The sequence below is a fragment of the Littorina saxatilis genome, linkage group LG12 (genome assembly GCF_037325665.1).
Source record: "Littorina saxatilis isolate snail1 linkage group LG12, US_GU_Lsax_2.0, whole genome shotgun sequence".
Classification (NCBI taxonomy): Eukaryota; Metazoa; Mollusca; class Gastropoda; order Littorinimorpha; family Littorinidae; genus Littorina; species Littorina saxatilis.
In genome coordinates this window covers 9,998,664-10,026,658 of record NC_090256.1, presented here as the reverse complement: position 1 = coordinate 10,026,658, position 27,995 = coordinate 9,998,664, and the positions used below count along the sequence as shown (strand labels likewise).

The following is a 27,995-nucleotide window of genomic DNA, read 5'->3' as shown; positions in this document are numbered from 1 at the left end:
GTAAAAAAGAATAAAAAATTATAAAACGATCCAAATTTACGTTTATCTTATTCTCCATTATTTTCTGATTCCAAAAACATATAAATATGTTATATTTGAATTAAAAACAAGCTCTGAAAATTAAAAATATAAAAATTATTATCAAAATTAAATTTTCCAAATCAATTTAAAAACACTTTCATCTTATTTCTTGTCGGTTCCTGATTCCAAAAACATATAGATATGATATGTTTGGATTAAAAACACGCTCAGAAAGTTAAAACGAAGAGAGGTATAGAAAAGCGTGCTATCCTTCTCAGCGCAACTACTAAACCGCTCTTCTTGTCAATTTCACTGCCTGAGCGGTGGACTGACGATGCAACGAGTATACGGTCTTGCGACTTGTTGATAATGACGCAGTTTCGTGAATCATGAAGCTTACTTGTTGGAGAACCAACTCCGTGAATCATGAAGCTTACTTGTTGGAGAACCAACTCCGTTTCCGGGAACATGACTTTCATTCTGTGACTGAATATTTAAATCAGCAGTGACACTTCTCCTACTGTGCTCTCAGTGTAGGCTAGCGCATAACGGATAAATCAGTTGTTATCATGTGATTTTCCATAGACGTCACTTGTTTAGAATTGCGTATCTCAGTGCAGTCGGTCGTAAAGGATGTAGCATTGTTTGCATTGCAAATTTCTGTCTGTGTGGGTGTCGAAGAGAAATCGTGTACACTACATTGGGGTGTGCACGTTAAAGATCTCACGATTGACAAAAGGGTCTTTCCTGGCAAAATTGTATAGGCATAGATAAAAACAAATTCCACCAAATACCCGTGTGGCTTGGAATAATAGGCCGTGAAAAGTAAATATTCGTCGTAATGGCTTGATATTTACTGGCCGATGTGAATGCGTGATCTATTGTGTAAAAAAAATCCATCTCACACGGCAGAAATTGATATGTAAAGCGCTTAGAGAACGTCAAGCGCTATATAAATCTCCCATATAAATAAATAAATACAAATCGGCTGTTTTCCGACAAAGTTTTCGAGGAATTTTCTTTTTGTGAATGACGTATCTTGCGTGGTGGTAAACGTAAGATGTGGGGTTATTCTGCATAATATTAGATGAGCTTGGAACGCTGCTCTTGCGTCTGTTTATTTAGCGGCTGGCTCGATGTTCGTTGTAGGAACAGCATAGTTTGGGATTAGCGTTGAGTGGTATCAGTATGTGTTGCTGAACCGTGTACACCATGAGGTAGGCCCTAAAGCACAGGTAGACTACTTCTTATTATAATGTACTTCTGGTTAAAGAAAACAGATGTTTCTTTCTATCTCTCAAAATATAGTTTTGAAACTGGCGAAAAAATAAAATAAAATAAACAACAAAAACAACAAAACAAAGAAATATATAAACAAATAAATAAAAGATCTGAAACAAAGAGACTGTCAACATGCTAGAAAAATGATATTCACAAGGGTATCTACAACCTTCATTATTATTTGTCTGTTGTGTACCATGTTCGTCCATTTTTTTTAAGATGAACAGAACGAGGTTCCAGTGAAAAAATATGTTAACGTTTTTTTTATCAATAACTAAACGTTCTATAAATGTACCTTTCTTGTAGTAATTGTTGTTGTTGTTGTGAGTTGTTGTTGTTGTTGTTGTTTCATTATTTTAGCAACATTCAGGCCATTGCATCTTCGATTGGTCAGTGACGAAATGTTCGTCCATTACTTGTTCACCTGTTTGCGAGAGTCGCCCAGACGTCACGTTCAGTCTCAGCTTATCGATTGACACCTCACGATTATCCCCTCTTCACTTTGGAGTGGCCGATTGAAGTTGCTGCCTTTTCTGAGTGGCTGATTGAAGTTGCTGCCTTTTCTGAGTGGCCGATTGAAGTTGCTGCCTTTTCTGAGTGGCCGATAGAAGTTGCTGCCTTAGCTGAGTGACCAATATAAGTTGCTGCCTTATCTGAGTGACCAATATAAGTTGCTGCCTTAGCTGAGTGGCCAATATAAGTTGCTGCCTTATCTGAGTGGTCGATATAAGTTGCTGCCTTTTCTGAGTGGTCGATATAAGTTGCTGCCTTTTCTGAGTGACCGATTGAAGTTGCTGCCTTATCTGAGTGGCCGATTGAAGTTGCTGCCTTATCTGAGTGGTCAATAGAAGTTGCTGCCTTAGCTGAGTGGCCAATATAAGTTGCTGCCTTATCTGAGTGGCCAATATAAGTTGCTGCCTTAGCTGAGTGGCCAATATAAGTTGCTGCCTTATCTGAGTGGCCAATATAAGTTGCTGCCTTAGCTGAATGGCCGATTGAAGTTGCTGCCTTTTCTGAATGGCCGATATAAGTTGTTGCCTTTTCTGAGTGGTCGATAGAAGTTGCTGCCTTATCTGAATGGTCGATATAAGTTGCTGCCTTAGCTGAGTGGCCGATTGAAGTTGCTGCCTTAGCTGAGTGACCAATATAAGTTGCTGCCTTAGCTGAGTGGCCGATTGAAGTTGCTGCCTTAGCTGAGTGACCAATATAAGTTGCTGCCTTAGCTGAGTGGCCAATATAAGTTGCTGCCTTTTCTGAATGGCCGATAGAAGTTGCTGCCTTATCTGAATGGCCGATAGAAGTTGCTGCCTTTTCTGAATGGCCGATATAAGTTGCTGCCTTTTCTGAGTGGTCGATAGAAGTTGCTGCCTTTTCTGAGTGGTCGATAGAAGTTGCTGCCTTTTCTGAGTGGTCGATAGAAGTTGCTGCCTTATCTGAATGGCCGATAGAAGTTGCTGCCTTTTCTGAGTGAACGATAGAAGTTGCTGCCTTAGCTGAGTGACCAATATAAGTTGCTGCCTTATCTGAGTGGCCGATATAATTTGCTGCCTTATCTGAATGGCCGATAGAAGTTGCTGCCTTTTCTGAGTGGTCGATAGAAGTTGCTGCCTTTTCTGAGTGGTCGATAGAAGTTGCTGCCTTATCTGAATGGTCGATATAAGTTGCTGCCTTAGCTGAGTGGCCGATAGAAGTTGCTGCCTTTTCTGAGTGGTCGATATAAGTTGCTGCCTTTTCTGAGTGGTCGATATAAGTTGCTGCCTTTTCTGAGTGACCGATTGAAGTTGCTGCCTTATCTGAGTGGCCGATATAAGTTGCTGCCTTTTCTGAATGGCCGATATAAGTTGCTGCCTTTTCTGAGTGAACGATAGAAGTTGCTGCCTTATCTGAGTGGCCGATTGAAGTTGCTGCCTTAGCTGAGTGACCAATATAAGTTGCTGCCTTATCTGAGTGAACGATAGAAGTTGCTGCCTTATCTGAGTGACCAATATAAGTTGCTGCCTTATCTGAGTGAACGATAGAAGTTGCTGCCTTATCTGAGTGGCCGATAGAATCTCCCTTATCTGAGTGAACGATAGAAGTTGCTGCCTTATCTGAGTGAACGATATAATTTGCTGCATTATCCGAGTTACCGATAGAAGTTGCTGCATTTTCTGAAAGATATTTTTCTCCCGTACCAAACGATGACGCAAACCGATACAGCTCTTTCCAGATGTTTGCGTATGAAACGAGCATCGTTCCACTTGAACGAATACATAAAATCAACAGCCCCGCTGCATTCCTTGGAGAGTGGGAATTTGAAAAACAAACAAACTAGTTTTGTAAATTGACGTAAGCGTCACGAACGAAATTAATTCAGCAACAACTTCTACTCGATATGCACAGGGAATAAATGTGACCCTCCACTACGAAATGAGTCGCATGGCACCTGGCGCGGTTCTGCGCTAGGCCTAATATATACGTCCCGGTGGTGTCAGAGATCAGTGTGAGGGTCAGCTTAGTCACAGGCTTATAACTAGAAAAGCGTTCGCACTAGAAAAGCGTTCGCTCTTTTCTAAAACGGTGTTCACCACTGGATAGAGCATAAAAAACTCTTTAAAAACAATGTAAAAAAACAAAAAACATGCAAAGGTGACATGCGACTCCTTCCGTGGTGGAGGGTCACAAATGGCTTGCGTTTTGGTCTATGTTATCAAATGGAAGGATGGTCAACTGCCATGTAAAAAAAGCCCGGACGGATATGGTGGTTTGGATGGTTGTTTGTACGGAAAGCAATTGAGGTGCCTTACATGGTTACTAAAACACCCCGGCACAAAGCGAATTTCTTTGCCGAATTGCAAAACAGGTTTACTTCATTTGTCGAACTTTGACTCTAGGGCCAAGACACTGTTGTGTGTTGTGTACATCATACGGTGTTGATGCTCTTTAGAAATAGCCTGCCCTACCTAACTATGATGTTTATACCGGGACCCCCTAGTAGCGAGTGGTTGAGTCTCAAGGAGGCATGTCGGCACCAATGGTATGCACTTAAACAAGTTGTGTTTTGTGAAACCGGCGCGGCAAGTGTTGGCAGCTTTTCTGTGAGTTTGAAAGTAGGTGTGCGCTTCTTTCTGTAGCTTGAGGCCCTTGTATCAGTCACAAATAGCAATATCGGTTAAAAGGACGCTAACAAACAATTATCAACCAACCAACCAACCAACCAACAAACTGTAGCTTACGGAAATGATGACAACTGAGCACTTTCAAAGTCCACAATCACAATCACCCAAACAACAACAACGACGACGACAACAATAAAAACAACAAGAACAAGAACAACAACAAGCAGCAGCACCCAACATAAGAGCGAAATAACCAATAACAGCGCTCCTAATACTTCAGAATTGTTTGTTTCGACAAAAGTTGACTCCCTGACTAAGTGGTCTATTTACTGGTTGGAGCCTTTAAAAAGAGTGTTAAAAAAACAACTACAACGCTTTTTGAAGAAAAAGAAACACCACTAAGTACTCAAAAACCTCAAAATAATCTGCATCCCAGGCTTGCAAAATTACCGTGTCCCGTGCACAGCTGTGTGCAACGCACACTGACTGACTCGGCGCGAGACAGAAAAACCAAACTCACCGACACTGAACAGTTTCATTCTCAGCTGCAACTGGTCTCCGCCAGCCCTACACCTCCCAGAGCTCGCGTTCTGTCACACGTGTAAACTGGTGGTTGTGTCGGCGCTATATCCCCAACTTACCTGTGTTAACGGGGAGGGAAGTACTGTTAACATACGCCAGGTGTTTCGGACCTGTGAAAGTGTGAGCGTCCAATGTCTGGAACCATGGACGTGGATGTGGATGTAGAGTTGGACAATTCTGGACGTCATGTGACGTACTACCGACACCTTTCACCTGTCATTTTTGGGGAGTGTTCGTGGCCTAAAACGACAATAGAGGGTAAGTTTGTCGTTCCTTTTTGAGAGCATTGGGTTTTGCAATTGTGAACTTTTTGTTCGTTTTTGGTTTCTCGTGTTTGAACGTATACATGTGTCTTTTGTGTTTGTGGTTTATTGTTTATTTTATTTGCATATTCTGTTGGTTGTTGTTATTTTGCCCGCGGTAACAATGACGGTGCTCTTCATGCTCTCCAAATCTCCATCTCTTGTTCCGGCGTCTTCAGGGTAAATACAGATTTTGAAATTCCTAGCCTAAACCGACTTTTGATGGCTAGTTTGTAATTCTTTTGAAGGAGTTAAATTGTGAAGCATTGAATACAAATTTGTTTCCTTGTGCATTTCCCTCTCGCCCCCTTCGGATGTCTTGTGTTGTGTATAGATTTTTTGATTTTTTTAACTTTTGCTCTTGCTTTTCCTTCAGCATTTTTAAAAGTACATCCCCACCTGTCCAACATGACCCTGCTGTGTTCGTCTCCAGTCTTTCCGAAGTAAATATTAACCATGAAGGTACAGACCCTCGAAATACAGGGGCGGGGAAATAGCTCAGTCGGTATAGCGGCGCTGGCTTCAAAACTAGTTGTCGCTATCGGCATGGGTTCGATCCCCACGTTCGGCGAGGGATTTATTTCCCAGAGTCAACTTTGTGCAGACTCTCTTCGGTGGCCGCATGCGCACGATAAAGAACCCACGTTCACAGCAAAAGTCTCAGGGCTTGGAAACATCAATACACGCATGCAGGAAAAAGACGAAAAAAATACGGGTAGCGTGTATGGGGGAAAGCAGCCCGAATTTCCATGAGGGTAACCTCACACGACTATAATATATAGTCACAGGATTATATAAAATCGTATCCTTATCCTTATCCTCCTAGATCCTGTGATATTTGGAGACTTGTTCACAGGATAAACACCTCCATAGGCCTATGCCACCTTGACACATAGCGAGAATCAACATCCTGATTGATGTCCGTGCTGAATCAGATCATTTTGATGAAATAAATGTCAAAATGTTCACTTGTGTCCGGCATAAATCTTGGTCTTGGTGACCCTATTATCAGTCTAATCTTGTTAGGGTAATTTCGGAATTTGTTTGGTGGTTGGGCTCTTTGAGTTTGTGTTTTTTTCTAGATGAAAAGGCCCAATTCAACCGTATCTACTTCCACGTCATACCAAGAGTAAATAATGGCGTTTATGATCAGCGAATATAGATATTGCGTGTACATACACCATAACATCTGATGGTTAGGCCTGGCGCTCACCCATGTAACTTGAGCAGGACAGACGACGCACTACACATTATTCCAGCCCGCTACACGTTGCGTGAAAGGAAAACAGGCTATGTACTCGTCATAATCCCTATCGCGGCATAAATAATATGCAGTGCGTCGTCTGTGCCGCTGAAACTGCGCAGGTATATTCTGCCCTTTATGGTGACCAGCGAGATATTCCGTTTTATCAACTGTATAGCCTACACATGAAAATGACGAATAAATCAAGGGTTCCAAATTTGTGTGTTTAAGTTTATCATTCCCCGCCAACACATCCCCTACCCCCCCCCCCCCCCCCCTTCCTTCTCACCCTTTCTCCCACACATCTCCCTCCCCTTGTTTTACTTTGAATGTTGTGTCTCCATGAAGTTGCATTGAATGAAAGATTGTTGTTTGTTTGTTTTTAATGTGGCGTCTGTTATTTGTTCAGTGTTCATGACTATCTTGTCGTGCTATTTCTTTTTTGTGTTTATTCCATTCGCTCTCTTTGTTTTTTTCCGGCTGGCTGGCTGGCTGGCTGGCTGTCTGCGTGTCTGTACCCCCCCCCCCTCCCTCTCTCTCTCTCTCTCTCTCTCTCTCTCTGCCTCTCTCTCTCTGTGTCTCTCTCCCCCTGTCTCTCCACCTGTCTCTCTTTCTGTCTCTGTCTCTGTCTCTCTCTCTCTCTCTCTCTCTCTCTCTCTCTCTCTCTCTCTGTCTGTCTGTCTGTCTGTCTGTCTGTCTGTCTGTCTGTCTGTCTTCTATACCATGCACCTCCTATCATCCTTTTATTTGTATTTGTTTAAAGTATTGGAAAACGTAAGTTCGAATGGGGAACAAACCTGCGTGCGTTTCGTCCCACTTTCTGTTCTTATAAGTTTTGTCCCTGTGTGTTTCATTTTTTTTAATTGTTTGGTTATCTATGTCTTTGATCGTTAATTTTCCCTTTTTTCCCATTTTTTTTGTCCTTAGTTACTTTTTGTCCTTCTTTAAAATTCTTGTCTAATTTTCATTCCACACTAATTAGCAATGATCGCCCATGATTAAAAAACATATATTGACGCTACGTTTTTACATTGTGGGTTTCATTTTTTTTTCTTCTGTACTTTTTACATTTAGTCAAGTTTTGACTAAATGTTTTATGCCTGTCTGTGTCTGTGTCTGTGTGTGTGTGTGTGTGTGTGTGTGTGTGTGTGTGTGAATAGAATAGAATAGAATAGAATAGAATAATCTTTATTGCCATGAAACACACAGTTTATAAGGCACATAATTAATTAACAAAGAAACTGTAGTAAAAGAAAACATCACCGTTTTTTGAAACATTCGTAAACAAACTGTGCTAGCTGGGTTTGTAGTTTGGGTATTTGTAATATTTGGCTGGGAAGAGTGTATTGGCCTGAATAGGCTATGCTTGATATGAATTTTTCTCTAATGGAAGTATATTTGGTGCATTTATCCAACAAATGTATTTCATCCTCTATCACATTACATTTTTTGTGTGTGTGTATGTATGTGTGTGTGCGTGTGTGTGTGTGTGTGTGTGTGTGTGTGTGTGTGTGTGTGTGTGTGTGTGTGTAGAGCGATTCAGAGTAAACTACTGGACCGATCTTTAAGACATTTTACATGAGATTTCCTGGGCATGATATCCCCTGACATTTTTTTTTCATTTTTTCGATAAATTTCTTTGATGACGTCATATCCGTTTGTTTGTTTTTCAAGTTGAGGCGGCACTGTCACACCCTCATTTTTCAATTAAATTGATTGAAATTTTGGCCAGGCAATCTTTGACGAAGGCCGACCTTTGGTATTGCATTTCAGCTTGGAGATTTAAAAATTAATTGATGACTTTGGTCATTAAAAATCAGAAAATTGTAATTAACATAATTCTATAAAACGATCCAAAAACAATTTAATCTTATTCGTCATCATTTACTGATTCGAAAAACAGATACATATTTTATATTCGGATTAAAAACAAGCTCTGAAAATTAAAAAATATAAAAATTATGATTAAAATAAAATTTCCGAAATCGATTTAAAAACAATTTCATCTTATTTCTTGTCCGTTCCTGATTCCAAAATCATATAGAGATGATATGTGTGGATTAAAAACACGCTCAAAAAGTTAAAAAGAATAGAGATACAGAAAAGCGTGCTATCCTCCTCAGCGCAACCGCTACCGCGCTTTTCTGGATTGTCAATTTCACTGTCTTTGCCTCGAGCGGTGGACAGACGATGCTACGAGTATACGATCTTGCGGAAAAAATGCAATGCGTTCAGTTTCATTCTGTGAGTTCGACTGAGCTTGACTAAATGTTGTATTTTCGCCTTACGCGACTTGTTTTCTTCTTTCTTTTTAATTTTTTTGTATAAAGAATTTTAACTATGAGTTTATATCTATGTTTTTAGTTTTAAATGCAAATTTGTTCTGTTGATGGTGCTTCTTTTATTATGTTACGCTTTTTACCCACTTACATATATTTAAAATTAACGTTGAATTATCTACGTGGGAGTAAAGCAATCAAGCGCACGAGGCTACAATCTATATATATATATACGACTTGTGTCTGTGTGTCTGTGTGTGTGTCTGTGTGTGTGTGTGTGTATCTGTGTATCTGTGTATTCGCCATGCACGGCCCAAGTTCTCGATGGATCTGCTTCAAATTTGGTGGGCTTATTCAGAGAGACCCCGGACACAACCTCATCGATGAGATATTTCAACACGTGCTCTCAGCGCGCAGCGCTCAACCGATTTTGGTTCCACCTCAGCTACCCGGGCCCCCATACCGACACACCAAAGCCGCTACACCACATCACAACGCCAAAGTTCTCGCTGGATCTTTTTCAAATTTGGACACCGTATTCAGCTACACCCCGGACACAATATTATCGATGAGATATTTCAACACGTGCTCTCAGCGCGCAGCGCTGAACTGATTTTGGTTTTTGTGTTCATTTCACCATTATAAGTAACTCTTCCTTATCTTCTCCAGTGTTTGGCGTTTATCTCCCTTCCTTCGTGTGGCTTTGTAAGTTACTATTACTATTTTTAGAATGTCACTGCGCTGTCCACTGCGCTGTCCACAACGCTTCCCTTGCACCCGTAAGTTGTTCTTACTGTCAAAGTGAAAAGGTCGAATCAATTTATAGCCACGCGAAAAATACACTCTCACCTATCTCTATATATTTATAGATACAGATATGCATATATTATATATACGGCTTCTCTGTGTGTGTGTGTGTTTGTGTGTGTGTGTGTGGGCAAAAACCTGTGTATTGTAGAGTTCTGTTTGTGATGTGGTCTAGCGGCTTTTGTCTGTCTGTATGTTCTGGCATTTGAGAAGCCACAGCAGATAATATAGGGCTAAGAAATAAGCTCTAAAATTCTCAATCCCGTTTGACAGGACTTCGCCTTCAAAGGTGATTGTGGTGAACCGCCACGCTGTCTGTCTCTGTCTCGCGATTCACCCCGGCGAAGCCGGGTATTCCTCTAGTGTGTTATATGTATGTAACAGTATGTCACACGAGATCCACACACTCCCAAGATACTTCACTACACTGATCATGCTTGGGTTTTCAAACATCTCGTTGATGAAAAAAAAAAGGTGAAAAAAAGAGTCATCCTTGTTTATAATTTTAGTAGAACTGGGGGGAAGGTACGTTGTACTGTCGGCCGATACAAAACCATCTTTTGTTACATTTAGTCAAGTTTTGACTAAATGTTTTAACATAGACTGGGAATCGAGACCAGGGTGTGTGTGTGTGTGTGTGTGTGTGTGTGTGTGTGTGTGTGTGTGTGTGTGTATGTGTGTATGTGTGTGTGTGTGTGTGTGTGTGTGTGTGTGTGTGTGTGTGTGTGTGTGTGTGTGTGTGTTTGTGTGTGTGTGTGTGTGCGCGTGTAGAGCGATTCCGAGAAAACTACTGAACCGATCTTAATGGAACTTGACATGAGAGTTCCTGGGTATGACCCAGACAACAGACTGTCGTCGGCCCGACGACGATTAGGGTCGGCAGAGCAACGATGATGATGATCGTCCTAGTTCTTTGACGATGCTGATGATCGGCACATCTTTGTTGGCCCGCCGATGGGCCAACCTTGACGCCAGACGATCACCGGCACATCGTGGTCCGCCCGCCGATGGGCCAACCTTGACGCCAGACGATGACGTAAAAAGAGTCACACCGGGACAAAAAAAAAGTCTTTCTTGGTACCGAAGACCTTTACAAGTGACGTAATTCTCATGAGTCAATGACCGCATCTGCGGGGGCATGACCTCATGTCCTTGCCACCTCATCACTTTGGACATTTTCTATGTGTGGTGGTGTGTGGTGCCTAAGTTATTGTTGTTTGGTCAATCATACTCGGTTCGCTCTTTTGGTCAATCATACTCGGTTCGCTCTTTTGGTCAATCATACTCGGTTCGCTCTTTTGGTCAATCATACTCGGTTCGCTCTTTTGGTCAATCATACTCGGTTCGCTCTTTTGGTCAATCATACTCGGTTCGCTCTTTTGGTCAATCATACTCGGTTCGCTCTTTTGGTCAATCATACTCGGTTCGCTCTTTTGGTCAATCATACTCGGTTCGCTCTTTTGGTCAATCATACTCGGTTCGCTCTTTTGGTCAATCATACTCGGTTCGCTCTTTTGGTCAATCATACTCGGTTCGCTCTTTTGGTCAATCATACTCGGTTCGCTCTTTTGGTCAATCATACTCGGTTCGCTCTTTTGGTCAATCATACTCGGTTCGCTCTTTTGGTCAATCATACTCGGTTCGCTCTTTTGGTCAATCATACTCGGTTCGCTCTTTTGGTCAATCATACTCGGTTCGCTCTTTTGGTCAATCATACTCGGTTCGCTCTTTTGGTCAATCATACTCGGTTCGCTCTTTTGGTCAATCATACTCGGTTCGCTCTTTTGGTCAATCATACTCGGTTCGCTCTTTTGGTCAATCATACTCGGTTCGCTCTTTTGGTCAATCATACTCGGTTCGCTCTTTTGGTCAATCATACTCGGTTCGCTCTTTTGGTCAATCATACTCGGTTCGCTCTTTTGGTCAATCATACTCGGTTCGCTCTTTTGGTCAATCATACTCGGTTCGCTCTTTTGGTCAATCATACTCGGTTCGCTCTTTGAGCACACGTAAAGAGTTTTCCCTTTTGGAAAATTGCAAAAAAGCTTTAAAAACTCTTCTGTGAAACAGACTATAGCTGCTTTTGTGGCATCAGTGGCTGAAAAAGAACATAATTATTACGTCATTCATCGGCACATGATCGGGAGAGAGGCGGGCAAAACACATAACGTATAACATAATTACGTCATCGTCGGCAGAGAAGCGGGGGAACATCGATCATGATCGGGCTTTTAAAACATATAACGTCATTCGTCGGCAGAAGATCAGCACATGATCGAGAGAGAGAGAGGCGCGGGCAAAAGCATAATACGTCATTCATCGGCAGAGAAACGGGGGAACACCGAGCATGGTCGGGCTTTTAGAACATATCACGTCATTCGTCGGCAGAGAATCGGGGGAAAGTTGGCATCAACACGATGCCAACGTTGGCCCAACCCAGATACGATGAGCAGGCCGCATCGACGCCGAGTCGGCTGTCTAGGTTGGCCCGCTCAAGACGCTGTGGTTGGTCCAACGTTGGGCCGACCACATGATGCTGTTGGGGGATATCCCGAGATGCTTTTTTCCTTTTTTTTTCGATAAATATATTTAATGCCGTCATATCCGGCTTTTAGTGAAAGTTGAGGCCGCACTGTCACGCCCTAATTTTGTAAACCAAATTGATTGAAATTTTGGTCAAGCATACTTCGACGACGTCCGTACAATTGCAACTCGGTAGCTTAAAAATTAGTTAGTTAGTTTGCTCATTAAAGTTGTCATTAAAATCGAATTTTCAGAAACTGATAAAAAAAAAAGATAGCATTGTATTCTTCATCTTCTCCTGAATTCAAAAATATATAGAGTATGCCTTGTTTACTCTAACGGACGCATGCTTCGCGAAAACGAGCGTGACCCGACTCGGTATTCGGGTGTGGTGCTTTTCGACTACTGTTTGTTTTCAGCGCCGGAGAGAAGCGGCGCCCTGAAGCGCATTCACCCACTTTCATCTATTTAATTACGATACTTGTGGTGCTTTTTGCCTCGTGCGTCCACATTAGGTACCTGTACAGGGGATTCCCCAAGATTATTCAGATTGGTCAAATTTACCAGGAATGTTCCCCAAACGGTCAGACCAATACTGTCCGCTAAGAGTCAAGGTGTTATTTTTGCTTTTGTGTGTGTGTGTAATATGCAGAACAATTCTTCTTTATGTTTTAAATTGCCTGCGTGTTTGTTTCCAAGTGTGGTAACGGATGTACATACACAAACATTTATCCCCCTTAGCGTTCATGTGAGAAACGCAACGCAATTTGCTGTTTAATGTTTAAGTCCAAAAATATCTTCGCTTCCACTGTTGTTGACTGCCTTCAGGCTTTAGTGATTTTTAAGGCTTGCTGCTGTCAGTAAAAGAGTTCGTATTGGGATCAGTCTTCGTGTTCGGATTTTTGTTGTAAACGGAAGGGACGAGGCAACTAAAAGGGGCGATGTTTATATACGCGCGCGCTTACCATTACGTCCGAATGCAAATAATTGTACTTATTGAGTGTCATAATTTTAACATTGTGAAGGTATATTTATATCTATTTTCGGACATGGCAGACTGTGAACACTTTGAAACAGCGCTTTCATATCAGTCAACATGCATATTTTCCGGAGTACGATCACTTTCATCTCTTCTGATGCCAATTTTAAAAATGGGGGTAATGGTACGGTTTGCAGGTCTGTGAAAACATGTCGCGGCCAATTGTTTAAATTTGTTTATATGCGATTGGGTGCCTGTGTTCTGCATTGTGTCATTATTTGGTTAAAATTGCTGGGATGCTTGAGGAAATATGTTCATGCAAATAGAGAAACTGATCCAATTTTAGCCTACGAAAACGTCATGTAATTGCGCTATTTCCAGCCATATCGAAAAGACACGTTACAATAATTCAAATAGAAACACATCATTACAACAAACATAAAACAGAGATTTACACCACATACACAATAGGTCCTGTGATTGTGACTGATCGGTCAGATCATTCAATCACCCAACCCTCGTTTATATAATTCATAGCATGTTATCATTTTCAACATTCTGTGTCATAAAGCCAGTATGTTAGATTTCTCAGTTTATTTCACATTCGTTTCAACACACTCTGAAAATATCACAGACAAAGTATAATTGGGCTGTCACACTCTGAAAATATCACAGACAAAGTATAATGGGGCTGTCACACTCTGAAAATATGACAGACAAAGTATAATGGGGCTGTCACACTCTGAAAAGATCACAGACAAAGTATAATGGGGCTGTCACACTCTGAAAAGATCACAGACAAAGTATAATGGGGCTGTCATACTCTGAAAAGATCACAGACAAAGTATAATGGGGCTGTCACACTCTGAAAAGATCACAGACAAAGTATAATGGGGCTGTCACACTCTGAAAAGATCACAGACAAAGTATAATGGGGCTGTCACACTCTGAAAATATCACAGACAAAGTATAATGGGGCTGTCACACTCTGAAAATATGACAGACAAAGTATAATTGGGCTGTCACACTCTAGCAAAATGTAAGCGAAGTCGATTGTGGGGGATAATCGCTGTCGTATGTTTTTAAAAGATGTAACGAGAAACATGAACAAGGCCATGGACAGTGCCTTCACAACTTGAAACTGTGTGAAGACGAACACTTCCAATGTGTGTCAGAGGTATCCTGGTCACTTATGAACTCTGAAACATTGGAGCTTTGTTTTGTCGGTAGCCTTCACCATCTGACATCCATGCCGCGAGAACAACGCAGACCCTCGAGTGACGTCATCATATTCATTGACCCTGTCTGGACGAGACACCGCGCGATATATTGGATGAAGGGACGTGTAACTTATATGCGTCTGTTTTCATGTCGTGAAATGTAGTTTTGTGTTATTTCTGTTTAAAATAGCTTTTTCAAGTTTACACCTTCAGCACATCGGGATACACGGCATCTAATGTAAATGTCAGTACCCAGTAGAATGTAAGGAAAGCGACCGTTTCTCACAAAATTGACGTAACACGTGATTACAAACGCAGACTTCCATTAGGTTTACACACCCTGATTTCTGGACGTTGTAGGGGATGTCCTCTTACTCTTTTCAGAACCGCGAGATAAAAGCGGAGCAAAATAAATATTTTAGCATTTTTGATTTATTAAGGAGATTTCTATAGCGCATAACTAAAAGCACTATGCCAGCGGGCTCGGCGCGCTTTGAACGATCACGTGACAATCACAATAAATATTGCGTCAATCTCAGACCATCATTCCACACTGTGCGAGCAACCAAGATTGCTCTCTGGGGACAGGCGGAGAAGTGATGTAATCTAGAAAGAGAGAATGCTTCATGTCCTACAGGCTAAATATTACGCCTCTTAAGGACATGATATGGGTTATATGATAATTTGAGTTTTTACGCCCTCACGTCTTTTGATGTATGCGTGTCTAGGTGGTATCTGCCATCTGCACTTATGGCAGAATGACCGAGGTCTTTTACGTGCCATTGTGGTGACACGGGGGTGGGACATCGTTTCCGTCTCTGGGTCTTCACATAAAGTTGACCCGTGTCCGTCCCGGCCCGAATTCGAACCTGCGACCTTCCGATCACAAATACAGTGCTCTAATCTACTCACATGCCCCCATGTATATATATACAGGGAGAGAAAAACGCCAATGATACGCTAGTTGTACGTTAACGACACGTTCAATAAGTTACACGATCATCAGACATTCTTCTAGCACGTTAGATATAGGTTACAAGTAAGTTACTAATAGGTTATCGATAAGTTAGCTGTATGGTACACCTTCATGCTAGCGTATCTCGACGTATCTCGACGTATGAGTAAACTACCTGTCACGTATTTAACATATGCGTAGCGTATGTCTAGCGTATGCCGAACGTAGGAAGAGTACGTCGGCATACGTCCACAAATTTTGAACATGTTCAAACTGATTTTTCGATCTCAGCGTACAACAACGTATGCTAGCTTATGCGAGCTTATACCAGCGTGCTTTTAACGTATGCTACTTATACCAAACCTACCCCTAACTTATGTCAAACGCACTCCAGCGTTTCGATGAACATTCTTATAAGTCGGCATATTAAGTTACTGCCATACGTTATAGTGTGACAGCCCCCTAAGCAGCTTCCATCTTTTGCGTCAATAGTTATCCAGTGTAAACGCTTCTATTGTTACTGGCAGTTCTTCATTACTGTATGTCTGTGTGTAGGCCACAGTATATATATACTTTGCATATATACGCCACAATTCTGTAACCTTCTGTGACCAGAGGCTGATAGTATCTTTGCGTCTATGGGACCCGAAGCCTGGACCTGGGTGATTACCACTTGGGAGAGACAACGCACAGAAAACACGTTCTGGAAGACACTGTCCTATGAATATCATTTGCAGCTGTGCATTTCACCGCGAAATTGAGGCCGCGGGGACTCCCTTCTTTTTGAGAGTCTGTACACGTGCACACCTGTGTGTTTTGGGATCCCCGCCCGCCACCAACCGTTGTTAGGCTGTTTAAAATCAAAATCCTCTGTGCGACGGAAATGTGCGACGCCGGCGTAAATTGTTCACAAAGCAGAAACTAACTAAAGACTTGAAATGTGTCTGTAAAGGCCTAATTTGGCACAATAAACGATCTTCTGAGTAACAAAGGACAGACTGAGAGAACATGCATTGACAGAAGGGAAGGACAGAAAGAAAATGCTGTTAGTGCGTTCTTGACGCAATGAAAGTTTTAATGATGTTTTAATAATATGTAAGTTTAACAGGCAATTTTGGTTGTGACAGTGACATTTGTTTCCATTCTGACGTGTTCATTCTGATGGACAATAAAGCGTTTGTTGTTTTGATTTTAATTGTTTCGCAAACGAGACATAACAATATCGTATTTGCTAGATTTGCTTATAAACCGATTGGTACGTACCAGCTGGAACCGGATTCAGTTGCATCAGTTGCATCAGTTGCTTAGTGGCAGGGGCGTCCTGAGTTTTGACTCACCATGAACCTACACGGAGTCTGGGTAAAAATACAAAAGTTCCGCTAGAACTACAGTGCTGACATTTTGATCCGAGTTAATCCTGGCAGCAACGCTCGCTTTTTCTACCTCCAAATCCACGTTTATTTTTTTCGCCGCCAGCTCTGATAGTACCTCTCACCTCTCATCTATCATAAGTTCGCACACAACTCGACCCTCCGTTGTGCCTGGCGGGTGGCATGTTGACTTAGGCACACACGGGTATACAAACATGCAGATTGACATACTGAAATACTGTGTATGTGTGTGTGTTTTTGTGTGTGTATGTGCGGGCGTTATAGCTTTTATCTGTCTCCTGAGATATAGTTTGCTGCTTTGCCTGGATGACTTGCGCCGCAAAATCGGCGGTAGGCTTTTTCGAGAGACTAAATATGTCTGATTTTATTCATCTGTTTGTCTGTTTGACATGCAGTTGGTCTGTTTGTCGGCAGATGTTTATTTGTCTGTCTACTCAATGCTTTTCAGTCTGACCTGTTTTTCCCTGTCACTCACTCTCCAATCAATCGATTACATTGTAGTCAGTTTGTCTCGGGTCAATTTGGCAGTCTCTCCCGTGTCATTCAGTCAGTCTATCAAAAAGCATACTCGCTTTGTTTTGTCTCAGAACAGCCTGTATCAAGGTAATGTATCAATCTGTCTGACGCTAGTCTATCAGAGTGTTAAACTCATGACAGTAAGAAAAGATAAGATAAGATAAGATAAGATTTTATGTAGAAATTCGGGCTGCTTTCTCCCTGGGGAAAGCGAGCTGCCATACAGTATACGGCGCTACCCATTTTTTTTTTCCTGCATGCGTGTATTCATGTTTCCAAGCCCTGAGACTTAATGCCGTGTGAGATGGAATTTTTTTACACTTTATTTCAAGTCACACGGACATTTTTATCTATGCCTATACAATTTTGCCAGGAAAGACCCTTTTGTCAATCGTGGGATCTTTAACGTGCACACCCCAATGTAGTGTACACGAAGGGACCTCGGTTTTTCGTCTCATCCGAAAGACTAGCACTTGAACCCACCACCTAGGTTAGGAAAGGGGGGAGAAAATAGCGGCCTGACCCAGGGTCGAACACGCAACCTCTCGCTTCCGAGCGCAAGTGCGTTACCACTCGGCCACCCAGTCCCTTCAGTCTGTTCGGGATCTATGAGTTGGTCTGTCTCAGTCTTCCTGTAACTCTGGCAGTTTTGATGTCAAGCTATCGCTAGGTGGCTGATCAAAGCAATTAGCGGTTTGTCTGTCTTCTTCGTCTTCGATTCAGTCTGCCTGTCTGTATCAATTCAATGTGTCGATCTACCGCAGTTCAGTCCGTCATTCTGTCTCGGGTCAATGTGCCAACAATTCTTGGGTTAGTCTGTCAGTCAGTCTTCTTTTCAGTAGACAGACAGACAAACACTTATGATACAAATAACGAACTTGCCTCACAATCGTCGACGAAACGTGACTCGCTTGCAAGATGCCGGCGAGGCAATGTTCAAATACTGTACTATAAAAACAAGATATATATTAACATATGATAGCAGACGTACTGTAGATGTAACGTTTTGTTTATCAATAATGTAACGTTTCAATAACCTACTATTCTTGGTTTTTTTTTATTCGAAATGTTGGAACGTTAGCAGTCGGGGTCTATATGTTTTTGCATTTCTGTCAGTCATTCTGGCAGTCTGTCCTATTGGTGCTCTGTAAGCTCATTGTCAGTAGTTTAAATCATCCAGTCTCTCAGTTCTTTGTCTATCTTCTTTGCCTTTGATTGCTCCAGTCATCTGTCCTTTTCCGTGCCAGCCAGTCCGTGGCAAGAGGCAGACGTTCTGTGCCTCATCCACAATGCATGCCTCGGGGCGTGGGCGTGTGCCTGTGTGTGCCTTCCGTAATTACCTCATCCGGAAGCGTTGAGACCGCACCAAGTCGGACCGTAATTCGTGTTATTAGACTTTTCGTCTGTCTGTATTCATCTGTTCGCGAGTCTTTTCTTGGAAGTGTCTGTTTGCACAGAGCTACCCTTGCGTGACCGCTTGTCTGTGTGCTCGTCCCTAGCTGTCTGTGTGTCTGTGTGCTCGTCCCTAGGTGTCTGTTTGTCAGTGTGCTCGTCCCTAGGTGTCTGTTTGTCAGTGTGCTCGTCCCTAGCTGTCTGTTTGTCAGTGTGCTCGTCCCCAACTGTCTGTTTGTCAGTGTGCTCGTCCCTAGCTGTCTGTTTGTCAGTGTGCTCGTCCCTAGCTGTCTGTCAGTGTGCTCGTCCCTAGGTGTCTGTGTGTCAGTGTGCTCGTCCCTAGGTGTCTGTCAGTGTGCTCGTCCCTAGCTGTCTGTTTGTCAGTGTGCTCGTCCCTAGCTGTCTGTCTGTCAGTGTGCTCGTCCCTAGCTGTCTGTCTGTCAGTGTGCTCGTCCCTAGCTGTCTGTCTGTCAGTGTGCTCGTCCCTAGCTGTCTGTCTGTCAGTGTTTATTCTGTCTTGTTTGCTATACTAAAGAGACTCGGAGAGTATCTTAAAGATACTACGGATTTTCGTGTATATTACCATAGATGCATCAATGCGTTTAACCTATGATAGGAGCATCCGTCCACTTGGAGACTTATCAGACATCTACAGGCTGGCTGCTTTTAGTGCACAGTGGACATTTTTGCTGAATTAATTTCAAAACTGACACCTATGTCATTCATCGAAACCAATTTACCAAAATCGTTATCCCACTACAAAACTTGATATTGGTGTCAGGGCCAGGCACTTTTTTTCAACGGAACTAGTTTATGTGTATAATATATATTGATGGAACACACCTGCATTCCTCTCTTTATTGTTTTTGTTTTTTGTTTTTGTATTTTTGTATTTTTGTATTTTTTTCTTCATGTACCCCCATGGGGTTTCTAGAAATAAAAATTTGACTTGACCTGACTTGACTTAATTGTCAGGGCCGGGCACTCGAATGTGTCGCATTTTTGCGACACTACGGGTAGATTTCGCACACAAGAAAGCACCTGCGACAATGAGGTTTGTGACTTCGCATGCGACAAGCTATCGAAGACCAGGCAAATTGCTTTGTGTCCTGTCCTGATTTGTATGTTCACGCGCTTACTCACTGCTGATGTACTGTTACATGCCAAGCTTTTCAAGCACGCATACTTTATCTGCAGAGCGATTTGGTTATTGTTTCGCCAACGAATGTGTTAATTCGCACAAATCATTACATAATTATCATTGATAATTGATGTGTTGTGACAGAATAATCGTCGTGTCAATGTTGTGATGTAGCACAGGCAACATGAGCTCACGCCCTACTCATAAATGTCTTTTACAGACATGCTCCAACCTGAAACTTCTCGTCTGCACCAAGAGCGGCGCATATAATAATGCTGATATTGTTAACGCTCACTCGTGGCCTCCCTTTTTTACGACTTAGCGTGGAGGTGGTAATCATAATAAGCCTTCCGAAAGTGGTGTGCTTTATGAGATCAGCACAAGTGGTGTAAAGATAAAAGCCAGCTTGTTGTTTCATAAGTGTAAAAACATGTCACTTGAGCAATAGGCTCGTAAAACAAGTGGCGTAGAGAGGTGAAGAGAGAGTCTGTAAAGGGGAAAATGATGATATCAAGCGTTTATGAGTACAGAACGGAAAGCCGGTTACTGCAGATCCCTTTGAAGTGTGAAAACAACCACGTGCTATAATTTTGTCCAATTAATTTTCTCACAGTCACTGTTCCACAAAATAACAACAACAAAAACTTGTCCAAAGAAAAGATCCTAAGTACTCACAAACAAACTTGCAAACAAGCATAAAACAAGCAATCTAGCAGTCAAGGGTGTCAGGATCAGTGACTGTAGCAAAACACTCCGGTTCCTTTCGAGATGTGAAAACGAAGATTATGCTATGCTTTCTAGACGTTTACTTTTTGTCACATACAGTCACCGTTTCTGTTTGGTCAGCATGGACAGGGGATTATCCATTTACTTCCAGTTAAAAATGTGACAGGAACACGTGCCGTACGCCGGTAGACCAGTATATTGTTTGTATACTGTTTGTCGCAGTCACTATTACAGTTTGCTTAGGACGGACAGTGGATTACTGTGCTTTCCTCTGACGCATGAAACAAGCACGTGGTGTTCATAGAATTGATTCAATGTTTGTAACGATCACTGTAAAAAGTCATGTGCTTCCTTTTGTGTGATAACGCGCACGTGGTTTACCGTTGATCAAACTAGGTTCATAACATTCGCTGACTCACTGAAATGTAATGTTTATATATGTAGAGGTTACATGCCGAGTCTCAGTGATTATTAAAAATAATGGTCGAAGTTAGCGGATCATGAAAAATGCGAGCTTCAGCGAGCTTTTTCATGACCGCGAACTGAGACCATTATTTTTAATAATCACTGAGACGAGGTGTCCTTTCTTCAGTTATTCAAAGAAAAAAAGGAGTTTTTGTGCGAAAGTTTGATCGATTCCGAATCACTCAACCAGTCAACGCGGTTGTATAGTTCCGTGCAAATCATTCCATTCTGTTAACACTTCTTGTCAGTTTCCCTGTTTTGGAATAAAAATCAAGTACACAGATATGCTGTTATTCTGCTGTGGCGGTAAAAGCAGATATTGTGTGTTCTTTTTATGTTTTAGTATCGCTTAGGATAATGTTCTTTCGTCAAATGGGACTAGCAGACGAACATTTGCACCCGTGTTCCAACGTTAATTACTGTATGAAGTTCAGTTTTCTGGGGAAAATAGTGTATGAAACCGCTTTATGTTGTTTAAATTGATGAGATGTGTGCATTTGGTTGTGTGTGATCTGTTTATAAAATGAAACATTGTTGAAAACTGACCGTCGGATTGCAGTCAGTGTTCCCGAAGAAACTGAGTGACAAGAAGGGGAACTACTCTTGTCGCTAGACAAAGTATGAGTTACTTACCTTGGGAATTTGCTTGTGATGAACGTTTGTGCACGGTACATTTAGATTCAGAAAACAACCGAACTCATAGATTGTATATGGAGATTCATGTACTCAGGCCTGTTGTTGCTAGTTTAAATGGCTTATGTTAGTATTGTTTGCTCCAGCGATTTATATTCCGTACACTTAGAGCATTCGGAACTTTTCAGTCGCAAAAGTAGTACCGAAACAGAACAGCTTCTCAACCCATTGCACTATCGAGGATTCAGGTGGTTGCTGGCTCGTTATTTGTTTGGTTGCTGGGTCATTATCGAAAAATAACTAGCTCTACAAGTTTACAGAGGTAAAGAAGCAGAGGGGGGAATAAATATATATATGCGGGCCATCCGTTGAGCTAATTTTCAACTGATCCGTCGATATAGTCAGACAATTGCATTTGTATTCATTAACACAAGCTGCATGCAGGGAACCCAAGTCTTAATCCTTCGTCATCAAATATACATTAAAATAAACAGTTTAGCCCATGTTTTGTTGGCCTTTGTATGTCACTGTCACAGACGGCCGGCTACAATGTAATTCTCTCACACTAGGCACATGTGTGATAACTAGACGCGCCGGTTAGAATAAGCAAGTGTCAATTGAGTCAGGAATTCCAGTTGTTTCAGTACTCCCGTTGTTGTTGTAGTTTTGTGTGTCAGAACAGCTGCACAAATATTATGGTCTTTTTGTCTCATCTTTTTTTAACCATCGTTTAACCTTCGCCGGAGGTCGTGGGTCCGTGTGGACCCAGAAGGGGGTTTAATTGCAAATAGCTCTTAAACTAGTTGGAATTTTTTAATGAGCTTTTAAGGATGCCTCAGGCACCTAACAAACTCTTATGTCCTAAACTTTCAGCGAGAAGTAATTGAAAAAAGGTCATATTTAAACTACAAACATCGTGGGGCCGTGCGAAGCCATGTTTCTCAAAGATGGAAATAAGAAGCGTGGGTCCGCACGGCCCCACGATGACTTCCGTGTGTAGTCGATAACCCGGACGGGCGAAGGTTAAAAGCACACTCCTCATGAAACAGTGCGGCTCGCCTTCTCAGATCTGGCAAAGCTTTACATAGGATATGACCATCCCTCTATTCGGCCGCATACCCAAAATATAGAGTCTGGGTGCACTGTATGCACTGTTGGCATGTTTTATTACACCCCCGGTATAGGGGTGTGTATAGGATTCGCTCCATGTGTTTGTTTGTTTGTGTTCGCATATAGATCTCATGAATGAACGGACCGATCGTCACCAAACTTGGTGAACAGGTTCTATACATTCCTGAGACGGTCCTTACAAAAATTGGGACCAGTCAAACACACGGTTAGGGAGTTATTGGTGGATTAAGATTCTACAAGGACTTATAGAGGGACATCGATGTGTTTGTTTGTTTGTTTGTGTTCGCATATAGATCTCAAGAATGAACGGACCGATCGTCACCAAACTTGGTGAACAGGTTCTATACATTCCTGAGACGGTCCTTACAAAAATTGGGACCAGTCAAACACACGGTTAGGGAGTTATTGGTGGATTAAGATTCTACAAGGACTTATAGAGGCACATATTAACGGTCAAAGGGAAATAACCTTCTCAGTTGGTGGCAGTGAGAATGGTTATTTCCCTTTGACCAACGGGGGTGTTTTTCCTACCTCGGAGGAATTTCTTGTTATATATATATTAATTTCTTGAACATCCTCTGGCTTCTTTTGCAAGATAAATTCATAAATGTGACCCTCCACCACGAAATGAGTCGCATGTCACCTCGCGCGGTTCTGCACTAGGCTTCATAATTATAAGTCCGGTGAGTGTCTGGTAACAGTGTGAGGGTCACCTTAGTCACAGGTTTATAACTCGAACAGTTTTCGCTCTTTTCTGAAACGGTTTTCACCACTGGATAGAGCATAACAAACTCTTTAGAAAAATGTAAAAATATGAAAATCATGCAAAGGTGACATGCGACTCATTCCGTGGTGGAGGGTCACAAATAATTCCCACAGTGACCAGGCTGTATGTGTTTTGTATGTGACTGGGTGGAGGGATGGTCTTATCCCATGTAAAAGATTGGCCAGATGTGAGATGGTGAGCCGGTGAGACGGTGAGCCGGTGAGACGGTGAGACGGTGAGCCGGGTTGTTTTCAAGAGAAGAAGTAGGTGTGCCAATAACTAGACATTAGTCGGCAAAGCTGCTACTCGTACAACAATCGCAACATTATATTGAGTGTGTTCAGAATATTACCTGTGAGTCATGGAGGCTTAATTGGCGTATACAAATATACATGATGAATGCAATCGGTATTAATCAAATGAACAGCGCTTTATGTATGCATGCAGGATTTATGTTGATACAGTTCATTAGTGTGTTGCGTCGCATCCGTTTAGCAAAACAACATATTCCATGGATGACGGTGTACTATTCCTCTTCTGTGTTTCTACTGTCATCTGTCTTTTTATCTCGTGTGTGTGTGTGTGTGTGTGTGTGTGTGTGTGTGTGTGTGTGGGTGTGCGTGTGTGTGTGTGTGTATGTGTGGGTGTGTGGGTGTGTGGGTGTGTGTGTGTGTGTGTATGTGTGTGTATGTGTGGGTGTGTGGGTGTGTGTGTGTGTGTGCGTGTGTGTGAGTGCGTGTGCGCGCGCGTGTGCGCGCGCGTGTGTTTGTGTGTGTGTGCGTGTGTGCGTGTGTGTGTGTGTCTGTGTGTATGCGCGCGCGCGCGCGCGCGCGTGTGTGTGTGTGTGTGTGTTTGTTGATTGCGAATGAAAAGAATATATACACACGTCATACACACCCATGCGTGACCCTATGACGCCCAACTCTCACAAAAACAGCCTAATCTACAAAGACAAACGTCGAATACTTCACTCGAGGATACAAAAGTGAATAGTCTTCAAGGCCTTAACTTTTTCCCACAGATTTAGCGAGCAGTGCCCTGCCCACTTAAAGAATACAGATGACCGCCGACATCTAGTGGGAAACGGGGCGATACATAGACACAGTCGTTTGTCACGTGTAGAGGTCTCGGGAGAAACAGCTGGAAGGAAATGACACAAGATAAATGTGATATATGGAGTGTTTGGCCAATCCTCATAGGAACAGGGATGGAGTCTGTGATTCATGCAACGTTATACGCCACATGGCATGTTTCCTGTGATGCACGAATCTCCCAGGACACCAAGGGGATATCCAACGTCCGTTGACAATTATGCCTATCATCTTTTAAGGACAAGAGAGGGAGATGAATAGTAGACAAATTATCTCCTAGGGGGATATCCAACGTCCGTTGACAATTATGCCTATCATCTTTTAAGGACAAGAGAGGGAGATGAATAGTAGACAAATTATCTCCTAGGGGGATATCCAACGTCCGTTGACAATTATGCCTATCATCTTTTAAGGACAAGAGGGGGAGATGAATAGTAGACACATTATTTCATAGGATATCCAACGTCCGTTGACAACTATGTCTATCATCTTTAGGCTGGCTTCAAACCGCCACATCCGACAATTTTTATTGACTTTCCATCTCTTGATTGTTAACCGTCTCGCTTAAAGAGTCTGTTTACGGGACGTTTTGGTCGTAAAATCATCTGTCTATTGGAAAATACACACATGATGTTGGAAGGCGCCTAGCGGTACGTGGCCCCAGTTCCAAATCAACATTCGTAGTGTACTGCACATGTCTGCAAATGTGATGTCTTATGTCATTTCAGCAAAAACGGCATGGTTGGTTGTTCAAATATCACTTTAACTGGTGGACATTATAGAAAAAGAATTTTGTTAACACTTTCCCGTTTTGCGTAACGGAAGAGTGTTGACTCGCATTACCTTTTCAATGTGAAGAACCCACGCAGTCTACATTTTAAGGCTGAATTAATCAATCATGTATTTGGAAATGTCAAATTAACAAAGCCAAAGAGGGAAAGCACGTTCTCGGTTGAAACTCTGTCGCTGTACGCTATCCACAAAGACATCAGCGGGAATTCCTCAAGGACAACAAATGTACCTTTATTCTTCTTCTTCTTCGTTCCAGAATTTGTTGGTTACGTGTGAGCTCGTTTGCCCATTTGGGTTCCCCAAACTATGCTCTCAGAGCATAGTCAACTTCTCTCCGCTTTCGTTGAGTAGGCATGCTGGGTATGTTCGTGTTTCCATAACCCACCGAACTCCGACATGGATTACAGGATCTTTTCCGTGCGCACTTGGTCTTGTGCTTGCGTGTACACACAAAGGGGGTTAAGTCACTAGCAGGTCTGCACATAAGTTGACCTGGGAGATCGGAAAAATCTCCACTCTTAACCCACCAGGCGGCGGCGACCTGTAATCCATGTCGGAGTTTGGTGGGTTATGGAAACACGAAAATACCCAGCATGCCTACCCAACGAAAGCGGAGTGAAGCTGACTATGCTCTCAGAGTATAGTTTGGGGAACCCAAATGGGCAAATGCGTGTCTTTCAAGCTGACTTGACAAACCACATTACCAACGACTTCACCTCATAATGTTAAAAAAGAAGAGAAAAACCAACCTTTTTGTACGGTATTGTCGGTTTAGAAATCAAAAGTTGTGCAATTAAAAATACTAACACAATGCCTTAATCAGAAAACCGTCTTTGAGTGATGTAGTCGGATGCATAATCAAATATCGCTTTAACAGTTTGGAATATAAAGATTATTTGTTCTGCTGCCAAAAGAAAGCAGCAAAAGCGTTGACTCGTAGTAACAGTTCAATTCAAATAGTTCAAGAGGGAAATAAGCAACCGTATGCACATGATTCAAGTTTGACAGAGGCCTTCAAGAACGTGGGAGGAGAGGGATGTTGGACACGCAAACCCCAAGGAAATCCAGTGTCCTGTGACAATCTTGCTCATCATCCTCCCACGCTGCAATCTTCTGGGCATTAGGAACAATAACATCTACCAACAATCCATTTAACTAAACCTGGAAAATGGAATTTACGTAAATTCGAAAACATTGACGCCAGATTAATCACAGTTAATTACACAGATTGGAATTGGACAACCCACGCATAATTAATCTACCGATGTACAGTTTAATCAAATGGAAGTGTAATTTTGATGAAGTGCTGGCCAAAACATCCCACATGAAAATGAAGTGGCAATTAGTTCTTGACTGCTGTACTCTATCATTGGCATTGTGTCACGTGGTGTTACCGATTTAATTCAACCAATAACCAATCGCTCTATCAAATTAAGAAGTGTTGTCTTTATTCACTCATGGGCATTGCACATACTTTTAGGGCATTTTTAGTTTAGCATTTGCAGTGTTGACTGATTTGAAGAATAAGCAATCTCTTGAGAATAATGCCTGCGGTGATATTTACTTACACAATTTACCTACTTATTGGCATGTATGCTTAAATGTTGATACATTGGCAACCAGGATGTATCCAGGTTTTTTCTTCTTCTATTTTATGTCACAACTGAGAGCAGTCTTTATAGTGCCGGCTACGACTGACAACCCCAGAAAAGAACTTTCTACACTGATGGCATTAAGGCAAAGTGTATGTAACTTGGTTGATGTTTTAGTGTTATCTAGTTGTCACGACACAGATTGTTCTAGCTGCTGCATGTGTCTGTAAATGTCAAATTTGTTTTAAATGTCGGAGTTTATGGAACATTAGTGTCATCCCCGCAAGCTAACTGTGGTTTTTTTTAAAGGTTTGTCTTGACTCATTCTCTCTTGTACTCACAAATTTGACTGGAATAGATTAACCATACGACTGAAATTTCCAGAACAAAAATACAAGTACATGAAGTAGTAGCAACGTCCTCGCCGCCTGGGCATACTTTCAGAGAAGACGATAACGTTAATTACACTGCTGATTACGGACCGACTGCTAAAATTGTCTTTGCAAGCGGAAACTAAGTACTGCCAAGAACTAAAGCATGCGTTGACCTAGTCGATTGCACATGTATCGTCCTTCACAGAGTTACGCAAACACGAACAAACACAAATTGACTAAATCCAGAAGTCCCCTGTCCTCTACCCTTAATACGTATGTGTGTGGGGTGAGTGACTGTGTTGTGTGGTGAAGGGGGGGGGGGCAGTGCGGTCATGGAAAGTCCCATTCGTAGTCGTTCTGAAAATTAATGTGCTACAATAAGAAAGCGTTCAGTACAGACCACCAACGGTTACATATATCATGCTGTTTTTCAAGGCATATTCCTTCTAGTTTGAGTGTTCTGTTCTGGCATTTACACGGGACAAAAGGCTTCATTAAACTTAAATATCAACAGCCTGGCTGCCCGAATGGATTTGTTTTTGTATTTGAGTTTTGCGGCAGACTTGGGGACTTTCAATCTCCTCAAATAATTCAGCAAAAAGATTTGCAATACAAAAACTGTGCAAAGAAAGAAGTCACACTATGTATTTTTGGTATGTGGCCAAGTGGACCGATGCTCTAACCCCATGTCAAAG

General features: G+C 42.1%; 1 protein-coding gene and 1 long non-coding RNA gene across 2 annotated transcripts in view; both read left to right on the top strand.

Moving 5' to 3' along the window:
* Positions 1 to 27,995, top strand: part of LOC138981220 (uncharacterized) — a 357,841-nt gene that overhangs the window by 36,202 nt on the left and 293,644 nt on the right. The window lies entirely within an intron of this gene.
* LOC138981190 (corticotropin-releasing factor receptor 2-like) overlaps positions 4,982 to 27,995 on the top strand; it is a 176,596-nt gene continuing 153,582 nt past the window's right edge. Inside the window, exon 1 of the mRNA XM_070354029.1 lies at positions 4,982 to 5,240. Within this exon, the coding sequence (XP_070210130.1) occupies positions 5,114 to 5,240 (127 nt within the window). The 5' untranslated portion in view covers positions 4,982 to 5,113. The remainder of the gene's footprint in view (positions 5,241 to 27,995) is intronic.